This window comes from Coloeus monedula, assembly GCF_965178545.1.
Source record: "Coloeus monedula genome assembly, chromosome: 13".
NCBI classification, from domain to species: Eukaryota; Metazoa; Chordata; class Aves; order Passeriformes; family Corvidae; genus Coloeus; species Coloeus monedula.
Window position 1 is genome coordinate 11,380,512 of NC_138793.1, and position 21,414 is coordinate 11,401,925.

General features: G+C 39.5%; 1 protein-coding gene across 1 annotated transcript in view; it reads left to right on the forward strand.

The window, feature by feature from the left end:
• Nucleotides 1-12,845: 12,845 nt before the first annotated feature.
• Nucleotides 12,846-21,414, forward strand: part of MMP2 (matrix metallopeptidase 2) — a 28,537-nt gene continuing 19,968 nt past the window's right edge. The window contains exons 1-4 of the mRNA XM_082289817.1: nucleotides 12,846-12,993; nucleotides 16,448-16,674; nucleotides 18,095-18,243; nucleotides 20,343-20,471. Of these exons, the coding sequence (XP_082145943.1) occupies nucleotides 12,850-12,993; nucleotides 16,448-16,674; nucleotides 18,095-18,243; nucleotides 20,343-20,471 (649 nt within the window). The 5' untranslated portion in view covers nucleotides 12,846-12,849. The remainder of the gene's footprint in view (nucleotides 12,994-16,447; nucleotides 16,675-18,094; nucleotides 18,244-20,342; nucleotides 20,472-21,414) is intronic.

The window sequence follows — 21,414 nt, forward strand, 5'->3', positions numbered from 1 at the left end:
AAATATTAAACCTTAAAGCAATCAAAGATCTTTAAAGTAAGGAACCCTATCTTGTTCCCAGCAAAGTGAATGACCAACATTCTACAAAGGTCTACAAGAGGAAGAATCCACCATCAAAACTTCCAGGAGTAAAGCACCAGCTATTTGTTTTTTACTGCACTTGAAAAGTTCTTGGTCAAAACACATAGGTTGTAAAGAACTCATAATTTTAAGGTTCTTAGGCAATTTTCCTTAGGATCTAGAGATTCCAGTTTGCAACATAATGAGAAGAAAATTAGTGTTACATTCTATGCAACAAGATTGTAAATGATTCATTCTCATGACTCTCAACTGTCAGAAGAGACCTGCAGGGGCTGGGAGAGAGAGAAGTATCCTGAGTTGTGTGATAAAAAGTTTCTGCCCATGCTTCAGGAGAGTACATTACACATCTTCTAAATGTACATTGCTGCACAGCTCTCCCAATGAGAAGCAAATAACAGACTTCCCATTTATGATATGCCTGTAGGTGGGAAACAACTTTTCCACAAAGACCTGCCTATTCTCGCTTTTATTATAGCAGTGTCCTAACCCTGGATAAATTGACTTGGCCAGCTCAAACTTTTTGTTTGGTGGAAGTGAAAAGCAGAATGAATGCAGTAAACTTTAAATCCAAGTCTTGGTGTCATGGGAGACAAAAAGGCAAACTTCTAATAAAAGGATCTTGGAGAATGGTGAGCAAGAGCTGTACTGAAATAATATTTTTAAATTATTTTTATCCAGTTGAATGACAGACTTGTCATTTCTATGTAGTATAAATGACTGAATACTTCATATGAGCAATAATACTATGGCAGACTGAGGCAAGCCAAGATTTGATTCTTAGCTCTGCTACCAATTCATGCAGATAAATCATTCAAAGTCTTTGTGCTTTGACTTTCCCATCTGAGAAAGGAGATATTCAGCTTAGTTCACAGAAGTGTTGAAATGTTGATCATTTTTATGCACACAGCAATGTGAACTCATTGGGTGAAAGGTGCTTTGGAAGTATTAAATATTCTTCTTGCTATTATGCCTGCTTTCCTCTTCATACTGTTTATGAGTAGTGCTATTCTTTTCACTGAACTTCAGCCCATTAGAATTTGACAGTATAGAATTTACATTCTTTGCAATGATAAATGAATTTAATTTTCTTCAACAAAATACATTCCAATCCAGCATTTAAGCATAAGACTAATTTCTTTTGTTTCACATGACTATTGAGTAAAAACAAGTGCTCAAGTGCTCTGTCAAATTGAGGCCATAGGAGTTTTTGCAAGAATAAGCAGCAACTGGCAGTTGAAGTCTGTGATTTGAAAAAAGTTCTCTTCCAAATCTTGGAGAAACTATCAATAGCTTGGTTGCTATCCCACCAAAATCAATGTGGTATCGATACACACAGGTTAAAAAAACTCAAACAAATAAGAAAAAAATATATTCATTTCCCATCATAGACTCAATTCTTCCTCTAGAACTTCAATATTCCCTGTTACACCTTGTTCTGACTTTGGAGGGGAAAGCAACACTAATTGCAAGTCTAAGAAGTTTGAGGGAACAGGAATATTCTTCCCTTCACCTTCATCACAGGGACCAGGTTTTCTTCTGCAATTTTATCAATTGTGGTGCATTTCCTGCATCTACAAGAATCTAATATACCAACAACGTCTCTGGCAATTTCTGCTGTCTTCCTGTTTTACTCATCACTAGTAATTATATTTCTTATATAGTCAGGAAATTGATCCAGGACTTAAGGAGGTTTGTGCAGCCTGTGAGCTACAACTCATGAATTCCTCTGGAGTACACACAGTGTATCCATGCATATTTCATTGATTCTGATCTGAATGTTCACCTTAATAACAAACAACTGCTATAAATCAGTTCTCATGCTATCTGCAATAAACCAGAATGTAACATAAACTGAACTCACTTAGACTGGTTTTCCTGAGATGGTGCATTAGGTCAGAGACTCACTGTGAGAGGGCTGCAGTTTGTAATCTGCAATGTTACAGGTTATTGGGATTTCATCTGACTTCAAAGGCAGAGGATTATCTTCCCTTCTGCATATGGTATCAGGGAAGTTCCTGGAATGATCTTGCCAGCTTTACTGTAAAGACAGACCTGATGAACTTCAATGAAACAAATGAAAATGGAAGTTTCTGTGCAAAGGAGGTAATGTACCTATGAAACAGCCTGGCACATAGTAAGATTGAATTAACAATCAACATACTTGCAAGTATTTCTTGAAATGGTGAATTCTGAGTGGCAAATCTAGGGCTTTTCTGTCTGGAGCAGAAAACTGGAAGAGCGAATGTATAAAAATCTCCAGTGGACATGCAATGCAAATCCTAATAAAGCTGAGACACCTGAAGAGCCCTCCTTCCCTGAAACTTAGGTATTATTAAGCAAAAATTAATTTCTGCCAAGAGGAAAGGCATTGGATCTGTTCTTGTAGAAATCTATTTAAGATTAACTTGCAGTTGGCAGCAGCAAATGCTGAGTGTTACTATGCTCAAAAAAGAGGTGCCAGAGAAGTAGGACTGGATCTTGGACCAAGAGTGTGCAAAGGCTTCTTTTCTTAATTTATGAGATCTCTGAATTAAACAAATAAGAAATCACATATTTAATTCCCCAAAGAAGACTAAATGTCCTACCTCCCCCTTAGGGAACTCAGAGGGTTGGGGGGTTTAAGGCTACAGATTTCTGCTCTGTGAATTACCTGAGAAAGATTTGTAGACTGCAGGTACAAGCATCAGAGTGGACAAACTCTCAGTAAAAGCAGCATTCAGAATGAAAGCACTGTTCTGGGTAAAACATCATCGCAGGTAACATGAGGACTGACATTCCCGAAGCTACTAAGGAGATCAAGCAGGAAAACACAATTAGCTACAAGTGTGAGGTTGTAAGGTTCCAAAAACTCTCAGTGTGAAGAGCTGAAAGCAAGACAACTTGATGCATTTTAAAGTATGTCTCTTCCTGGAATAGGAAGATGACTCCATCACAGATGGTAATGCTAAAAAAAATACAATAAGGTAAACTTAGTAATACTGTACAGGTGCTGCAGCTCCACAGAAGATGCCATGTTTTCAGTAATGCTTGTTAATCCATCATTTTACACAGAAGTTCCCCCTGCTTATCTTACTATCATCAGAAAAACATGTATTGATCTGCTTATGATCATAATTCCCAATTCAAATCTTTGTATATTACATCACAGCAGATTGGGAAGGCAGGGAGGCTAGGAAGTACAGAGATAAAATCAAAATAAATCTTCATTTAAATTTCAGAGTAAAACCTTAAGCACTTTATTCTTTGAGACAGAGAAAAAAAAAATATGATCCAGATTTTGTGTGCAGCAGCACACATATTTTTTAATATCATCTTGAAATCAGGAATATAACCCAGTATAAACTTGTGCAAATGGCCCTCAAATCAGTCTTCCTGACAGGAAAATGTAGATGTGCTGTATGGTCCATCAGGATACCTCTGGAAGTAGTTTAGCCATTTATTTGCCCTGTATTAACAATGGTCAAGTATGAAAGAAATTAAGGGCTCATAAAAAGCATAGGAAGAGTAATAAAAACATTGAAAAACAAAAAGTTGGAATTTAATCCCTTTAGAGAAACATTCTCCCTACCCATTAAAATGCTGCCTTTATTCAGTCATTACAATCAACAAGAAACTCAGCCTGCTGGAGGACAGGCAGGTGGTGCCTCTCCTTCAGGTTTCCAGCTAATGGAAGTTTCCCTTTGAACTCGACACCACCGCAGAAGCACTGCGGGTCTGTAGGCTTTCCTCACTTCTCCCCTTTGGGATTCCCATGGAGCCCGTAGATTTTTCTCCTTTTTGGCATCTTTGAGGTAGTGATTCTGTTCCTGAGATCTCTGTGATGAACCGATAACCTGGTATGTCTTGTTAAAGGAAAAGAAGCTGACCTCAATACCTAATTATACCAGCAGGGAAGTCACGAGTCTGAGTCCCTGAACAGCCTTGCTCCAGCAGCTCCTGCCCCACGAGCAGTGCCAGGAACAGTCTCATCAGGCTTGGTATAGACCCTGAGCATCCTTCTGCATACTGCAGATGGAAAATCAGCCAAAGCTTTTCTAGCATGATGCCACAAAATACTGCTCAACCAGAGAAGAGTCTGCAATTCTATGACATTTACTTTGGTTTAGCATTCTGAAAGCTGAGCCTCCGCTGGCCTAATGATGGTTAGATCTGCAGAAACAGCCCAGTGCTATTAAGACTCACATATAAATATATCTGCCAGCCAAACAGCCTTAAATAATCCAGTATGAGTAACACTTTGCTGTAGCAAATTGACAGTAAAAACAAAAGAAAAAAACTTCAAATAAAAATCCCCCATGGTTGTGCCCAGGAATTCTATTTTGACAGTTCACAAATTGTAGTTTTAGCAGTTGGTTAAAGTACTACATGAAAAGTTAGTAATATAAAACAAGTGAACTTTTTGCAACATTACCAAGAGCAACCATTGAAGAAATCCTTTCCTCCTTTCCAGGAAAGTTATTTTCTATGTATAAGATATATTCCTATTTTTATGTTTATAACTAAGAAATTATTGCTACTGTAAAGATGGTAACTATAGATGGCTGAATTATGTCCAATATTTAGCAAAGCCATTTTAATCATATTTTCCTACTGTTAAACCATTTCTATAGCTACTAAATAAGACATTTCTGATATTTTAACAGCTTGCAGTGACTAATTTATTCAAATGCAATTTTTTCGATTATTCATCTCCCTCTCATGGCAATCTTTTGAAATATCTTGACATGACTTATTGACCAGTTTCCCTTAGCTCTATTAAATAGTAAATTTTGTTTAATTTATTAGCTTTTGTATATGTAACAGATAGTTATTCTTGTTGGTTGGTTTTGTTTGTTTGTTTGTTTGTTGGTTTCTGATGGTAAGATCATAGATTGGCCTCCATACATGTTGTGGTGAGCCACAGCTCCCACCAGGGTGTGTTGGAGCCCATGGGACAAAAGGTCCAATGGTTTAACACCCCAGGGGCCCAGGAGCCATGAAATGGCTGCCTGCCTTGACATGGCCGCCCTCAGGCAGCCCTCAGGCAGTTTGGCGGGAAAAGCCGTTGGCCCTGGCGGGAAAGATGTGACAGCTTGCGTGTCTGCAATGGCCGCCAGCCTCTCCTCCCCTGGTTATGCCATTGCTTTTTAATTGGCCCTGGTTCACCCTCCCTGCCCATCCCGTCTCCCATAGGTCTTGCTGTATATTTCCTTGCCTCGGTTCCTCCCCTTTGCCATGTACCTGTTGGTTACTTCTGTGTGCTCCGCCTCTGTCAGGGGCTCCATGGGGCTTTTTTGGAGTTCTCCTTCGACCCTCAATAAAACTGCTTCTGTTTCCCAGAAAAGCCTCCCTCACCTCCTTCTTCTCCCCAGCACCTTGGTCAACAGTGGTTGAAGCGAGCCTCACCACAGTTCTCACCCAGCCTCCCGCTCCTTTGTCAAAGAGTGTCCTTTGCTGCAGCAGCTGACAAAGACTTGCCCAGAGCTCGACCTCAGAGCTAGCCACTCGGCGAGCGTCTGCGGCACATACACGCACAACAGGGAAACTTGGCAACCTCAGACAATCAACTAATCCCACACAAAAGAAGACCCATCCCATAGTAGAACAGATGAGATAATAAAATTTAAAATACAGCTCAAAATTGTAAAATCAAAGCCACAAATATCTTCTATTTACTCTCAGTAAGCAGAGTAACCAGCAAGACCATGAAATCCATTCAAAGAATGCCATGGAAGTCACTGCAGTAGTGGGATAGAAGTATAAATATGCTAGGAAAAAAACATGTTTTGTAAGAAATTTAGGTGAACCCAGTTAGACAGTAAGGCTAAATAAAGTGAAATAAATTCAACTGTCATAAGAAAATCAGGCTCCCTGGCACATTTAACCTACAGCAATGATTCTGCTACATATTTGCCTAAGTTCAGTTATCCCAACATGGGTCAGAAAGACGTGTACTCGATCAGTGAACCAGGCTGAACTCTTCAAAATTCCATTAACTTCTCCTGCATTGTCCAAGTGAAAGCACTGCCTCAGTTTCCCTTTATGTGAAGTAAGAATCCTCCTACTGCTTTGACAAGAGTCCTGGCGTGAGTACCTGAACCATGCACAGCATTTTTACACACCACCTCTACAAATAATAAATAAGCATCACACAGGAATTGTGTCCTTTTTTTTTTCCTTACCAATACAGACATTTAAAATACATGAGGATTCTAGAGGAGGAAATGGGGGCAGGAGAGGGAATCAAATCTACAGGCCTCTTGACCTTACCATTTTTTCAGTCTATAACAACAGGGACCTCTCTGTTTCAAAGAAAAAAAAAAGCCCATTCTGTTCTGAATCTCCTGTGATGAAATGGAATTTGCATTCAGCATCCATCACCAGTGGTCAGAGGAAATCACTGTCTCCATCGAAGATTGTGCACTTTAAATCCTCTGCTAGTTCAACTGCTATATATTTGATTTTAATTAAAGTTCTGTCATGAATTATAAAAGACCATATCTTCAAAGTCATTAATTAAGGCCCCTTGGTGTCTGAATACCAACACTATAATGACAAGTGAGGTGTACAGTGACTAGCAACAAGCGGCTGCCCAGCAGCAGCAGCAGAGCAAGCAGAACTATTATTCTGACATATTCAGGATTGCACTTGCCCATTGTTACAGCGAAGAGATCTCCCATGAATACAAACAGAACAGCAGTGGGGAATAGTCAGGCTTTGGTGTGGCACTGTTTGTAAGTAATGTGCCTCTTCATAGAATTTGAGAAATGGGTCATTCAGTGCAGTATTCCTTAGGATCTGTCTGAAATCTGAACAGCAGAAATGCTGTAGCTCTGTTCTATGGGCTTAGGAGCTGAACATGCCATCACATCAGTTTAGCTCTTGCTCTTACCAAGGGGGTAGGGGTGGCTACCTGGCTAGAAAAGGGCTTGGTCCCATCATCTTTACTCACATTTTACACTGCAAGGTGCCTCATGGAGCTCAACAGGCCCATTCACAACATATGGCACAAGGCAACACCAGTGTGGATGGCAGGATCAGTTCCCAGTGCTACTGAGGATCATGCTGATTTACCAAGCTTAACAAAATACAGCAGCATCAGGACTTCTTCTGAACTACCAGTATGTGGAAGCACCAGTATGGAACCACCAGCATATTAGTTCTGCACATTGTATCCACAAGGTCCAGTTCATTATCGAATTTTTAAAAATTCATTTCTAATTTAGTAGCAAGCTAACAAATCATATCTGTGTGTCAGCAGAACTTCACATCCTTAGAACCTAATTTCCTAAAACAGAAAGGGTGAGAGAAACAAAAGGAAAAATATAATTGCTACCTTAAATGCTGAAAATCACATCTGGTACCAACTGTTGACCCGTTGTACATTGTCCCACTCTCACCCCTCCGTGCACACACACACACATACTGATTTCCAACAGTTTAAAGACTCCCTCATGTGGTGGTCAGATATGGTGAATTTGATCACTGAAGCCTAGCCAGCTGCTGAGCAGACAGAGAGCACATCCAATAATAAATGATGTGGATGTTTAAACCTTACGTTCTGTTAGGATCAACCCTTCAACATACAGGGTTAGATGAGCTCACTTGCCTGCAATATAAATGAGTTCTTGCTGAAGTTATTAATCCTTTTAAACTCAGTGGGGACTGCTGTGACTAACGATTGCTTCCTAGAGACAACCTTACTAAAACAAATAAACTGATAGTATCATGCCTTCCTCTGTTCGTACAGGGGCACACATCTTCAGCCAGCTGCAGCAGGCGCTCACTATTTGTGTTACAGGCACTGAAAGGCAGGTACTTGGAGCTTAGTGACTTGCCAGTGTCAAACCCCAGAAACAATGTAGTCCCTTAGTATGTCACTACTGTTACTCATATACATGGTCCATCTTCAGCACAGGTACCACTAAGAAAAAGCAGTGAGTGAATGATTCCTACACACCTCAAGCTCAGGGGGGGCTCAGTCTGGCAACACACTAGTGCCCTTGCTACTTTCTACCACAGTGCCCTACAAGTCAGACATGTGGCAAAAGGCATCAAAATCTTGGTTTCAGCATTGTCCAGTCCCATGCTTTCTTCTGTAAGCTCTTTGGTTTCCTGGTATTTATAAACTTTTCTTCCCCAGACAAGCAGAAAGAAGGCTCTGGAATGCTGATCCAGGAGAAATTGCAAAATGGGATCTCTGAAAAGAGAATGAGTCACAAGGCAACCCTGGAAAACCAAAAACTAGCCAAGGTCTGGCTAAACTAGACCTTGGGATAATTTCATTGGCACCTTTCCTGAAGTTCAGGCAAACTTTTCCATCACCAAGCTTTGGGTTTTCCAGTTCTGTTTGAAACACTCTGAGAACACCATATTAGCTCTAAGAACTTTAATTGGTTCTTTCTTTTCCACAAATCCTGCTAAAATCAATGCATGCATCTGCGTTAATTGAACTTGTTTTGCTTCCTAAACCAGACACTATAAACTGACAGCACATGACCTAGAAAACACATAAGAGGTTATATACACATACTGAAATAGTTTACTTGCAGACACACATCCCACTGTACCCAGTTAGAACCAGCTGAGTTGGTAATCAGAGAATCAGCTGTTTTCTTAAGACCTTAATTGTCCTGATGATTATTTACTTCTTCAGCCTAGCAACAGGTTTCAATTTAAAACATGAAACTCCACCAGGAATAAATCCATCATCCTCCCATGGCCTGTGCTCAGGACACTCTGCCTAACATACTCCTCTGGAACCACAAGGAAGTCATCAGCTTTTGATAAAATTTTGGAATTAGTGATAATAGGAATTGCTACAGTACATTTCTGGAGGGATGACTACTCTGTGAGCAAATTACCCAGGACACCATTTGAAGTCTAATCTTGAAACTGCTGAGTGCTTCTGAATCATTTCAAAAATCATTTTCTGAAACAGAAAAATCCTTTGATAAAAACAGAGTGTTAATGCCTGCTCATGTTTCTCTTACCACAGTCAGATCTACTGAGAGATGTAGCTTACAGCTCAAAAGACATCATGATTCCCTTGTTACTGTTATTATTGAAGTATGCCCTCAAAAGAGGTATTTGCCCTCTCAGACTGTGTGGTGTCTGCCATACAGTAACTATTAATGCATGAAAGTAGACATTTAAAAAGTAGATTTGGTATCTTACTCACAAAGTAGATAGTTTAAAATTTTCAATATGGAGTTGTTCTGACCTGAAACAAACTCAGTAACTATAGAGGAGCTTTTTATGATTAAGGAGAGATAAAGCAATGTGTATATCATAAAAATACCTAATATAGAAATTATATGCAACAGGGAAATTAATTTTTCCACAAATACATAAAGGCAATAATAGGAGATATAACTGTTCATTTTCTGTAGCTAATCCAGAGGTAGCATCTGTTTACATAGACAAAATATCTTATGGAGGATTATGGTAAGAGAAAGGAAAGCTAGGTTATTGCTTCAGCTCTTCCATAAAGTTGGAAGATGGCCTTGGATTCTCTTCTCAGGGCCTTTTCTTCTTTCCCTTCATTTTGTATTGCCTCTTTCCTTAATGTTTCACTTCTAGGAAGTCTACCCAGAATTAATTATTTAATTATTTAATCTAATTAATTATTGTCAGAAGTAATCTCTTCAGGGTATGGAGGGCTGAGGAATGTTTATGCACTAAACACTAACACCAGTTAATCTGTCAATGTCAGAATATGTCACTTCAGATGCTTCAGAGTCTGTCTCCCTGATTTAACCTTACCTAGTCTGAGATAAGAAAACACATCATAATGTCTTCAAACTCAGCAAGAGTGGTAGGGTGACGAGGTAATTTGGGCTGTAACTGACCTCAAGAGTCATTTAGCCCAACCTCTGAGTCAAAGCAGAGGCCAGCCAGCAGCCAAATGTCCCTACTGCCAGGACTGAACACCACTGCACTCCCAGCCTGTAAAAGCAGCACCTCTGTAGCACACTAAGAACAGGATGATGGCTTAGAGCTTAAAGACATAGAGCTTAAAGACAAATATAAGGAGATAAGAAACATTTTACCCCAAATTTAGTCTCAATACAATAGGACTTCTACTCTCACAAAGTGTCATCAGCATTTATTTTGCATTGCCAATCTGAAAGAGGGGCAGCTCAGCCAGGATCTCTGATGTCATGCGCTAGTGAAAGAGAATGCTTTTCACTGACTGCTCAGAAACTCAATGTATTGGTTCTCCCAGTACCCATAAATCCAATATTCCATTATTTATTATGTTTCCTAATTGAACATAACTTGCTTAACTGCTCACTCACTGAAGTAGTACCAGCAAAAATGCAAACAAAGGTGAGAAACTGCTTCATTGCAGGTCTGCGTGGTTTCTGTTGCTTTGCCAGTTTCTTTTACAAAGTGTATTTAAAAGGTGACCTCAACCTACTCTCACTGCCAGCAAAGATAAGAAACAAAATACAGTGAGATTTTCAAACTGCACAGACCTCACAGTCCATTCAAAAGTTTCCTCATCCATTTCTGATCCAATATTCATTAGGACAGAGGGAGAACAGAGCATTCATTAGTTTTCAATGAGGTGTATGAGTGCAACTGAATGTGCCAGGACACATTTGGCTTTAAACGGCTTCACCACAGTACCCTTCTAAATGAAAGCTGCTAAGCTGTCATAAATTACATTAAAATTCTTATGAAAATGACGTGGTTCTCATGACTTAAGATTTATGTCAGCCCTTGACCTAACATGGAGCACAGAGATAACTTCAGAATTTGCAACATGATACCTAATATTTTTACTTGCTTAATTAAGGAGACCTAAGACTAACTTGGCACACATAGTGAAGCCTTAGCCTTTGTTCTCTTACAGTGTCACATGGCCAGATACAAATATGAGCTGTCATCACAAACAAAGCAGAAGAGTCATTCCCCACAACCAAGTACTGGGCACTGGAAAACCTGGATCATATTTCCAGAACTGCTGTTTATTACGGCAACACTTTAAATGACCATGGATTTTTGCTGATGGGGAAATGCTACAAAAGAATGTGTCATTTCAAAGTTGAACCATTAGGGGAAAGTTGTTCACTGTAACTCAAGTCACATTGGATTCGTTCCTGAAAGGATGAGCAGGGATAAATACAAAACTACTTGCTGACAAAGACAGCTCCATTCATGCACAAAGTTCCCGTAACTCCTCTTTCTCTCCTGAGCGTCAAGTGACATTTCCCATGGCTGATTCACCCAGCAGCCCTGCATATAGTTGCTGTGTTGGGCTCTCATTCGAAGTATATGGGCAGCACAAGCCCCTGAAAATGCTTTCTCCCTGAGCCCTCAGCCCCCCCTTTGAAATCCTTGCCTTTATGTAAGACTATTCTCTTCATGGACGATGAGACACAGTTAGCAAAATAGCTTGATATTAACATAAATCAAACAACTGCCAATATTAACTATTTGCAATCTATTATCAAATATCATCAGTAAACTCCAAACACCTGCAAAGTACCTTCTTTTCATTAACAGCCCTATTTGTTAACAGGGGTCATATCTGGAAAACTTTTCATTTAGCATTCATTGGAAAGCCGTGGCAATCTTTATGGTGACATACAGATCAGAGGAACTTTCATAGCTGGACTTGTATTTAGTAGAAACTGTAGACCCTTGGCTGGCCAGAACACAGTTTGCAATCATGCAGAATTACCAGCCTCCCATCTTGAAATGTGATGAGCAAAACCCCCAGATTAGGGATATTCAGCTAAAATAATATTTCACTTGTAATAGCACCTCAAACCTGGCAATATTATGAATGACACAATAAATGGACTGTCCATGACAATGGCCATATTTACACCAAAATTTCAGATTAAGGCAGCTGCACCAGGTGGTCAAACCCCCCTTACAAGCAAACACTGAATTTTGTACAGTTTCCCTGACATCAGTTATTAAAGTTAATTTCTACTGCCGAATCTGCCTAATTATATTTTACCCTGTGGGGGTAAGGTGATACGCTGTGTCGGTGGCAAAGCCTCAAGCTGGGTCTGAACCCAAGGAGCCACAATAATCTTACTGAGAGTTCTGCAGGTTGTGCAGAGAGCAGGGAGGGAGTGAGGCTCACACAGAGCACGCTGAGCCCTGAGTACAGACCCACACTCTGTGTAGTCTCAGCAGGAGGGGGACAAGAATCCTCACTCAGCTGCACTGCCCTGTGCAGGGTCTGTCTCAAAATCCATAATCAAAATGTTTGCTGCAAGGCACTGTGTGGAAGCATAACCACATATGACTAAAGCATATCATTATGTCTGTGACATAAAAATAGGCTAAAAAATAGTAAAAAATCCTAGCCAGAAAAATAATGTTTAGTAATTTCTTTCTGTCTCTTTCTTTTTTTTTTTTTTTTTAATAAATGTGAGACACTTTGTCTTCAAGATTGTCAGCTTTTGTTTTTTCTTCCTCTCTGGCATAAACAAATGCTTTCATATATATAAATGAGGAGAAAATGTGGCCTCTTTCAGCAATAATAACTATCTGCCTGTTGCTACCTTAAAATCACAGCAATCACATCTGGTAACTGCCCTTTTCTCATGTTTCCACTAGTTTTCAGACTTCCTCTTGTGGTAGCTTGAGACTGCGCATCTGGATGTTTTAAACATACAAAGGAATTGCTAGAGCAAGCAAAAGGGAAAACGGTGCTGAGAGTTAAGATGTGCAGATAAGCAACTGGTGCACTTTGCAGCTAAAGTAACGGAGAGGCAGTGGGCAAAAGCTTTTTCCAAAGAGGAGAGTGCAAGTTTAGGCAGCATGAAGACTCACATTGGCTGTGGCTTCGTTTTTAAAGTACTATTCATCCAAGTATATCTTTTTAACAAAACTTTAGCCGCACCGTCACCAATCATTAAGTTTCCTGGAGACAGCACTCCCAAAACAGACAAAGAACTAGCAGTGGTAAGTGTTGGTTTCATCTTTGCTTCAGATTTATATTGTTTTTTCATAAGCAGATGTTTCTTTCTTGTTTCAGCTGAGGCTAAGGAATGAGTGTAGCATTCTTTCCCTAGAGTCTCTGGAAGTGCTAGCTAGCTAGCAAAGGTATCAGCTTTCAAAAGTTAAAACTGGAGCCAAGTAATGTTTCCTCTCTTAAAATTTTTAAAGCCAGCAAAGAAAGTCAGTTTTTTGGGTTTTTTTTTTTTTCCTTAGGTCTCAAGATACAAAATATTTTTAGTAAATCATCACAACTATAATCAAAAGATTGCAATGGTAAGAGGGGAGAAGGGCAAATAAGAGACATGTAATTCTTTTTACTTAAGTAGATGTGAGGGCAGTCGAGACTCCCTTAATGCATGTATCACAGCTTTTAGAAGTGTGTTTTCCAGATTGTTTACCATGCATTGCATAAACACAGCTTTAAGGGACACTACAACTGAAAGCTGGCTCGAATTTCAGAAGCCATTGTGACTAGTTTTGACTTTGGAAAACAATCTCATCAAAGGTTTAAAGACATTTTTTTTCCCAAATCCAATCTGGAACAAAAAAAAAGGAGTTTGGATTTCTGTGATATGAGCAAATTATAGCTATAACTCTACAGCATTTTATTCTAACCTTTTTTTAGCCCCATGGACCTTCATAAAAGTGACATTATGTGGAAGTCCATTTAAAGGGAGATTGAGATAGATTATCCTTATTTAGCATGTAAATTATAGACATTTCTCTTCTTCAGCAGTAAATCCATTTTAAGGAGGATTGAGATAAATTACTCTTATTTTAGGACATAGAGATTTCAAAGTTGGTCACTTCTCTTTAGGAGTGTGTATGCATCTTGGGAAAGCTTCCCAGGTTAAAGAAGGTCTGGGGGAGGGTAGAGAGAGAATTTCCAGTTGGGATCTGTGTTGGAAAGTTTAGGAAAAACAGACAAACTGACCCAAAAAGGGCATTCCTCAGTCGTTAACAAAACAAATTCACCCACAGTTTTGCCCTAACAGCACAGTAGCCAAGGGCTGGGGGCAGGGGCAGTGCATTTGGGAGAGGAGAGAGGGGTCCCACGTGTCTAACAGCAATTTAACCACTCTTAGAGAATCTATTTTCTTAGACACAGCCAGGCTTTTATTTAATAACTGCAATCCACATCTCCCCTCATCTCTGTTTCTTTCAAACAACCTATTTATTATGTGTACTCAGAGGAAAATTATAAGCTGGTTTAACTCTGCACCACTTCTTTGTCTTTCTTGGGGTATTCTTGGGCAATGCTTACTGGCTGCATTTCCTCACACCCTCCATCACAACAGCCCCAACACTCAGCATCAGAACACAAATTGCTATGTTGCAGCTGGACCCGGTTTCATTAATGGGCTGGATCAAAATTCCAGATCACCACAGCTCCCTGCTGACTCTGGGGAAACTGTGTTTCACAGCCTAGGCCAAGATGTGGTTTGCATAGACATTACATTTCTTCAAGATTCTCTCCTCATAGAACAGCTGATCATGGTCATTTGTCATCTTCAATAAAATCTCCATTTTAGGAAAAACTGAAAGGGGTTAGCTTTTTATTTAGAATTCTATCAAGTAAAATTCTTTATCATGCCACAGATTATATTTTTGGTTGTATAGCTTGCTCCCAAACCTAAAATGGCAAGAGCAGCAGCCTGTTTCTTCAGTAAACTTCAATCAATATACAGTCTATATTATACCATGGTACATCATTGGGGGATGCAAGCAGAGGCATAAGAAAATCCATCGAACTACATGAAAGTGAAAATCAGGATAAGAACCAAACTGGCTTGTTTGATTGTGTTCTTAATGCATTTCACATCATTTCCACCAGGCCCCATTAACTATGTGTAGACAGCAGCTCAGTGGAAGCTAAGATGAAACCACTCTGTGTTCCTTATTTGCCAGTGCCACAGTCTCCACTGGAGAAATACCACATCAGAAGTACATTACAAAAATCACAAAAACTAGCCACAGTCTGTGCTTAATCATGATGAATGGAGGACCTTCTGAAGGAAATGGTGTAACATCTTGATTAAATCCTTTTCTGAGTAAGCCCTGAACCATTTCCTATGCTGGGCAGATGAGGTTAGCCTGGACTTTGTGAGGAGAGTGGTGAAATCTAGGCTTGACCAACAGCAGGTATCAAATATCCTCTGCTTTATATTCCTGATGTTGTGGTAATATCCCCAGTCTCCTGGGTGTATTTCAGCAATTAATTAGACACATGAAACAAGGTTTCTCTTGGGAATACTTGCTGGCGCAAGAACTTAAATGTGCAGTCATTTTGGCAGGCTTTTTGTAATCCTCAGTTTGAAATAGTTCTCCCTGATATTCCTCATGTATTTTTGGCAAATATACCCTTACCTAATTCAGGTGTTTTCCTACCTTGGACTTGTAGTTAATATTTGGGATACAATACCTGAAGGGTTTTTCTTCCTTGGCTGCAGATTGTTTTTACCAGAAAAATCAGTAACTTGCAACCTTCCTGTCTCACAGCACCATTGGCATCTCTCAGCTCTGGGCAGTGCCAAGCACCCATTTGGGTGCAGTTTGGGAGTAGCTGCCATTTCACATGGCTGAAGCTTTTCTTTCACAGAGAGGCATAAAATACTGTAAACTCATCCTTAAGAGAAGGGGAAGAGACTTTGGTGGGTATTATTTTAGGTAGGAGATGAAAATAATGGGATTTGTGCCATCTTTTGGATCTCTTATGATCACTCTTTTTTAATGAGAAAGAACTGTGTGAATTGCCACCATGGCTGTATCAGAAACATCAGTCTGGCCATAATGTGCTGGAGCATTCAGTGGAGTTTTAAGTATGCAAATATTGATTGGCTGCAGTGTCCAAGCAACTGAAATGTTACCAAATACTTTCTTCTTCAGTTCTTTGCAATGTTTGGCTCAAAAGCAAACACATACAACATTCAAACAACTCTGTGTGGTTTGAATAAAGAATGGGGTTTTTCTTTGCAATCAATGCGGTCTCATTTGTGGGGTTGCTTTGATTTCTTGAGAAGTTTCTCAATAATCCAGATTCTTCCAACACCAATTACACAAAGTCTAAAACTGTAAGCAGATTTATACATCATAAAGAAAACAAAAAAAGACAAACTCATTTTTACTTTGTAGCTCTACATTGAAGCTCTATGCTCTAATAACTAAAAGCAATTCATTAAGTAAAGGTGATAGCTAATAGTGGAAATGACTGTTTAATTAGCAACATCATGTGATCAAGGATGCTTTGTGTCAGTTAAGATGATTCTGCTGGTCCCTCACTTACTAATAATAGTAATTTTGAAAACTTAAAAATTACAGGTAGAAAGCTAACATGGAATTACAGTATTTATTTCTTTACAATGATTAACTATTTATTTTATGAATTTTAAATTCTTTGTTCTGTGCTTTTTTTCCCAAGCAATACCTGAATAAATACTATGGGTGCCCAAAAGACAGTTGCAATTTATTTGTCCTGAAAGATACTCTGAAGAAAATGCAGAAATTTTTTGGGCTGCCTGAAACAGGAGATTTGGATCAAAACACTATTGAGACAATGAAGAAACCTCGCTGTGGTAACCCTGATGTAGCCAATTACAACTTCTTTGCAAGAAAGCCAAAATGGGAAAAGAATCATATAACATACAGGTACTGACTGGTACTGACTGGTAATGCTGGGTTCTGTTCACATATAACCATAGCACTTCCAAGACCCAAAGGCTAGACAAGACTCTTTGAATTAGAATCCCCTGGTGTTTGGATAACTACCAGATGCTTTAACAAATACCTCTGTGATTTCAAACTGTAATATATGAGGAAGAATCATCTCGACATCAACTTTCTAGTTGAAACAAAAGAGATTTTGGGTTTACTCTTTGATCTGCAGCAAGCATCCTAAGGGAGTTGGAGCAGGAGTATCTCACCTGCCCACCTGCTCCAGGAGGATCACAGTATTTATTGATTGCAGAGGCCAAACTCCTCTTCATCCTGCAGTCCTAAAAAGGAGATGATTAAATAAATTTTAAAATCAAGCAATTGTAATTCAGCTATATACAAATACAAGTTATAACAAGCCTATTGCAATAAGTTTGGCATGTTCTAATTTCATATTCTTCTAAAGAGTTAGGGACCAATACAGCTCTCATTGTAGTAAAAAACTCATTACCTTAGGTGGTCCATGAGCAATCATTTACCACCAATGAGAAAAAACAGCAGATTTATCTTAGCTGCTTGACTTAGTCTGCTGTTCCCTCACAAATTTGGACTCCAAGCATTTGTTGGGCTGTGACTAACCTAATAAACACTGAAAAAACCCGTGGCAGCTGCTCTTGCAGCCCCTACTTGCTGATGTGCTCCCTCTTATTCTTCCTCACTCTCCTTAGGCACAAAGTAGTTTCCCTCACTATGCACAGTCACAGCAGCAAAGAATTGGAAACTTGTCTTTAGTCTTTACATGGAAGATAGGCTATAATATAAGGCAGTAAGAAGTCCAATTAAAATATATGAAGAAGAAGAAAGCAACACACTAGAGAGTTTGTCACTTTCTCAGATCAGGCCTACAGCTTTATCTTACATGCTTTTTCTTCCTATTTCCCTGTGTATCCTATTGCCAGTGTATCCCACACACAGGTAAAGGATTAGCATTCCACAGGGATGAAACAATATACAATTAGAGGCACAGGTGAGGGAGAAGGGCTGCTTTTCTGCTCTTATTGAAGGGCAAAACAATCCACACTTGAAACTTCCAGAATGTTACTGAGCTCCTTTTCTGGTCTCAGTGCTAATGCAAAACTCAAAATGTTTTGTGCAAGGCTCACTGCCATCCAGGCTTTACAGCCTCTGGATTTATAATTTTCTTCTTGCTGCTGCATCAATTCCAAAAGAAAATAAACAGTAAGTGCAACATCTAAACACATCTCTGAATCAAAGGAAGTTGTTTGGATCTCATGTGCAGCAGTGTTACCTCTTCGCTGGTTTCACTGCTGAGTCTACTCAGCATGTTGAGCAGTAAACAACTAATACAGGGAGCATGTTTGTGTGTTACTTAACTGTTGCTTTTACCTCTAAGGATTATAGGCTATACCCCAGATTTGGATCCTGAGACAGTAGATGATGCCTTTGCTCGAGCCTTTCAAGTCTGGAGTGATGTCACACCGCTGAGATTTAACCGAATAAATGATGGAGAAGCAGACATTATGATTAATTTTGGCCGATGGGGTATATTTTTCTATTTTTACTTATGTTTTTGGTTTTGTTCCTTTCATTAATCCTCAGTATTAGAATGATCCACCCTCATGAGCCTTTCTGGCAAACCTTGTCCTAGTTCACACTTGGCTCATACAAGCTAAGATCTAATTTCACTAAGACTTTCTTTTACATGAGAGAGAGAGAGGGAAGTATTTATACAATATCCTTACACTATATTTATCTTTCCAAAAGAGAATTGCTAGGGGCAACATTTTATTTTTAAATTTACAAATCAGAAATAGAACTGAGACATATTGGTATAGATCTTCAGGTGATGTGAGCTGGCTTCCTGCCACAGAAGAGAATGGAATGGCATCATACCACTTATTTATAGCTTTGTATGCTGCTTTCCAGTGATAGTGGTGAGAGTTCTAACATACTGGAGAGCTTAAAAATGGATTCGTGCCTTCCAATTTTGACTCCATAGCTGGTTTCCATTCTTTAGCATGGCAGAATGCAAGCTTTCAATGCATTCTTTGGTCTTGAAGAATTTAAAAATATGGATCATGAGCAGAACTATGGTTTGGGTGCAGCTGATGATGGGTGACTTGATTCATTTTCATTGTGCATGCCTTCTCAATTAATTTTGGTTTCCCCTGAAAAAATATTTATGGCTTTTCAGTGTAAACATGGGGGATTTTAACTTCTGGACAGTCACAGAATTTTTAATACCAATAAAGATATTTGTGCAGCCAATTACTTGGGAGGTAGACTTTGGAAGTTAAGTGAACAGTTCAAAGAATAACTGAACTCTTTGTAAAAGCCTTCATTTCAAGCTGGTTTTCATTGCTTTAGCTACTGATGAGTTGACCTCAAAAGCTGCAGAGATTCTGTACACTCAGGACTTCAGATCCTCATCCAGACTGGCTCGGTTTGCAAAAAAAAAAAAAAAAAAAAAAATTCTTACAAAAGCAGAAGTGTTTCTGCTGGTTTTAGTACTTGCTGGCTATAGCCAGCTCAGATACTGTGGGCAAAGAGCTGCTTCCACATTCAGTCATTCCTATCACTTTACTGCATGTCAGATTCACAGGGGCTGAGACAGCTGTGAGGTTTCTTCATTTTTAACCTTTCTTTTAAGCAAAGGATCTACTTTGAAATAAACGGGAGTAAAGCACCTGATATATGTCAAAATCTTTTCCTTAACAACTGACACACTAGTCTCCTGAAGGGAATGAACTGAACTAGTATTAAGAGTGACACCAGCCTGAAATCAGTGTAGCAGAGGAGAGAATCAGGCCTGTGTATTTAGGGCTTCTGTTAAATGGCAAGACATCAGACCAAAAGACCAGGAATGATGCAACTGGAGATGCTGGCAGCCAGCTTTGATGCACAGGTCAGTGTGGTGGGAGAGCTATGAATACCAGGGCTATGCCCGTGCCAGCCTGCCTTACCCACAAGTGGTGTACTTCCAAGAAAAGCCTACAGTGTGTTAACATGAGAGCTGCTTAACCTGCTGCTGCCCTGTGAGCTGCCTGGCTCTCGGAGTACTCTCCTTCAGGGCTCAGAGAAGCAGCAAGCTGGCTTTCCAGAGCTCACTGCTGACACCCAGCTTTGCTTTCCTGCTGGGGTAGTGAGTATCCTGCACAAAGCAAAGAGCACAGCAGTGTGAGGTGCAGAAGAAAAGAGCAGCCTGCAAAGTGAAATCTGCCTTTACTTTCTAATCTCTGTGTTGGAGAGTGATAAGAATTACCTGAAAATATCCCTCATCTACAATGTTTACTTTACAGTTCCCTATCAGCTTTTATTGAGAAATAGCCTGTGTATACAGTCATACATCACATGTACAATTCTTCACTGTTCTTCACAGTTTTTGCTTTCTTTCCACAATACTTATGAGATATAAAATACCATGCTGTGACAACTGCAGTACTGACTCTTAATGTTCTTTGTAAGAACTGGCTGCTTCTCTTCTGGTTCAATCTTTCCAGCACAACCCAAACCAATAAATTCACTCACTAGACTATTCTGCTGCTGTCTTGGATGGGAAAGTACACATGATAATCATCATTCATGTACAGACTCTGCCTGAGGTCATTAGAAACTGCTCTTTTGTCTGCTTGCTCCTGCAGAACATGGTGATGGATACCCCTTTGATGGCAAAGACGGTCTCCTGGCTCATGCCTTTGCACCGGGGCCAGGAATTGGAGGAGACTCCCATTTTGATGATGATGAACTGTGGACTCTTGGAGAGGGACAAGGTACCAGACTTTTTCATGTTTCAGAACATATGGCCTGCTGGCTGCTCTGTTTTAATGCTGTTTCAGGCACTGCATTAAATTCTTTCACTGACTGACAGTAAATATTAGGAGGTGAAAATTCATTTATACAATTTAAAATGCTTTCTGCAACATATTTATGTAATTCCTAATGAAATAGGATTTCCCTTTCTGTTCCTCCACTATTACCCCATGAAAAACTGAATTAACAGTAGGCCTGATGCTGCATAACCTTCAGGAATTCTGTGAAAGTACAAAGCCATGGCTACAATTTTGAATGCTTCAGTTCTCAGGGATTCAAACTACAATACCTTTAAGTTTATTTTCAAGAGCCAGACTGGTCAGCATTTTTCTGCTCACATGATGATTTAAGATGATTTAAGCTGCAGCTCCAGTTGCTAAAAGTAGAAGCATCCACTTGAATAGATTTTTAAATACTCATAGTATCTTATAAACATGTGGAATAGAAATCACTCATGCTGGTGACCAAAACAAAATTAACATCAAACAGCAGATTAAGAGCATCTTCAAGAATCTTTCACAGGCACTTTGCCATACCCTTAGAAGAAAAGATCTAGATAATATCACCTGAACTAGGCAAAAAAGGCCTAGTAGTTTGTAACCTTCTTTTTCTGCTTGAACTTTGCCACAATCATACATACTGATTATCATCTTGTCCTGTAAAATAATTTGGAACACTTAAAATAAGAATATAAACTCACATTTGTGTTTCATTTCAAATTCTAGCTTTCTCATCTGTCCTCCCATCAAAAAAATAATTGAACTTTAATACCAAAATAGTCATCTTCCTTCTGTTGGGCTTTCTTTCACCTTCAGAAGAAGCACCAACTGGTAACTGTACTAACTGGACTGGTTCCCTGCCTCAGAGGCAGGAGGAAACTGTTTTCCCTATAAGTGAAAATAC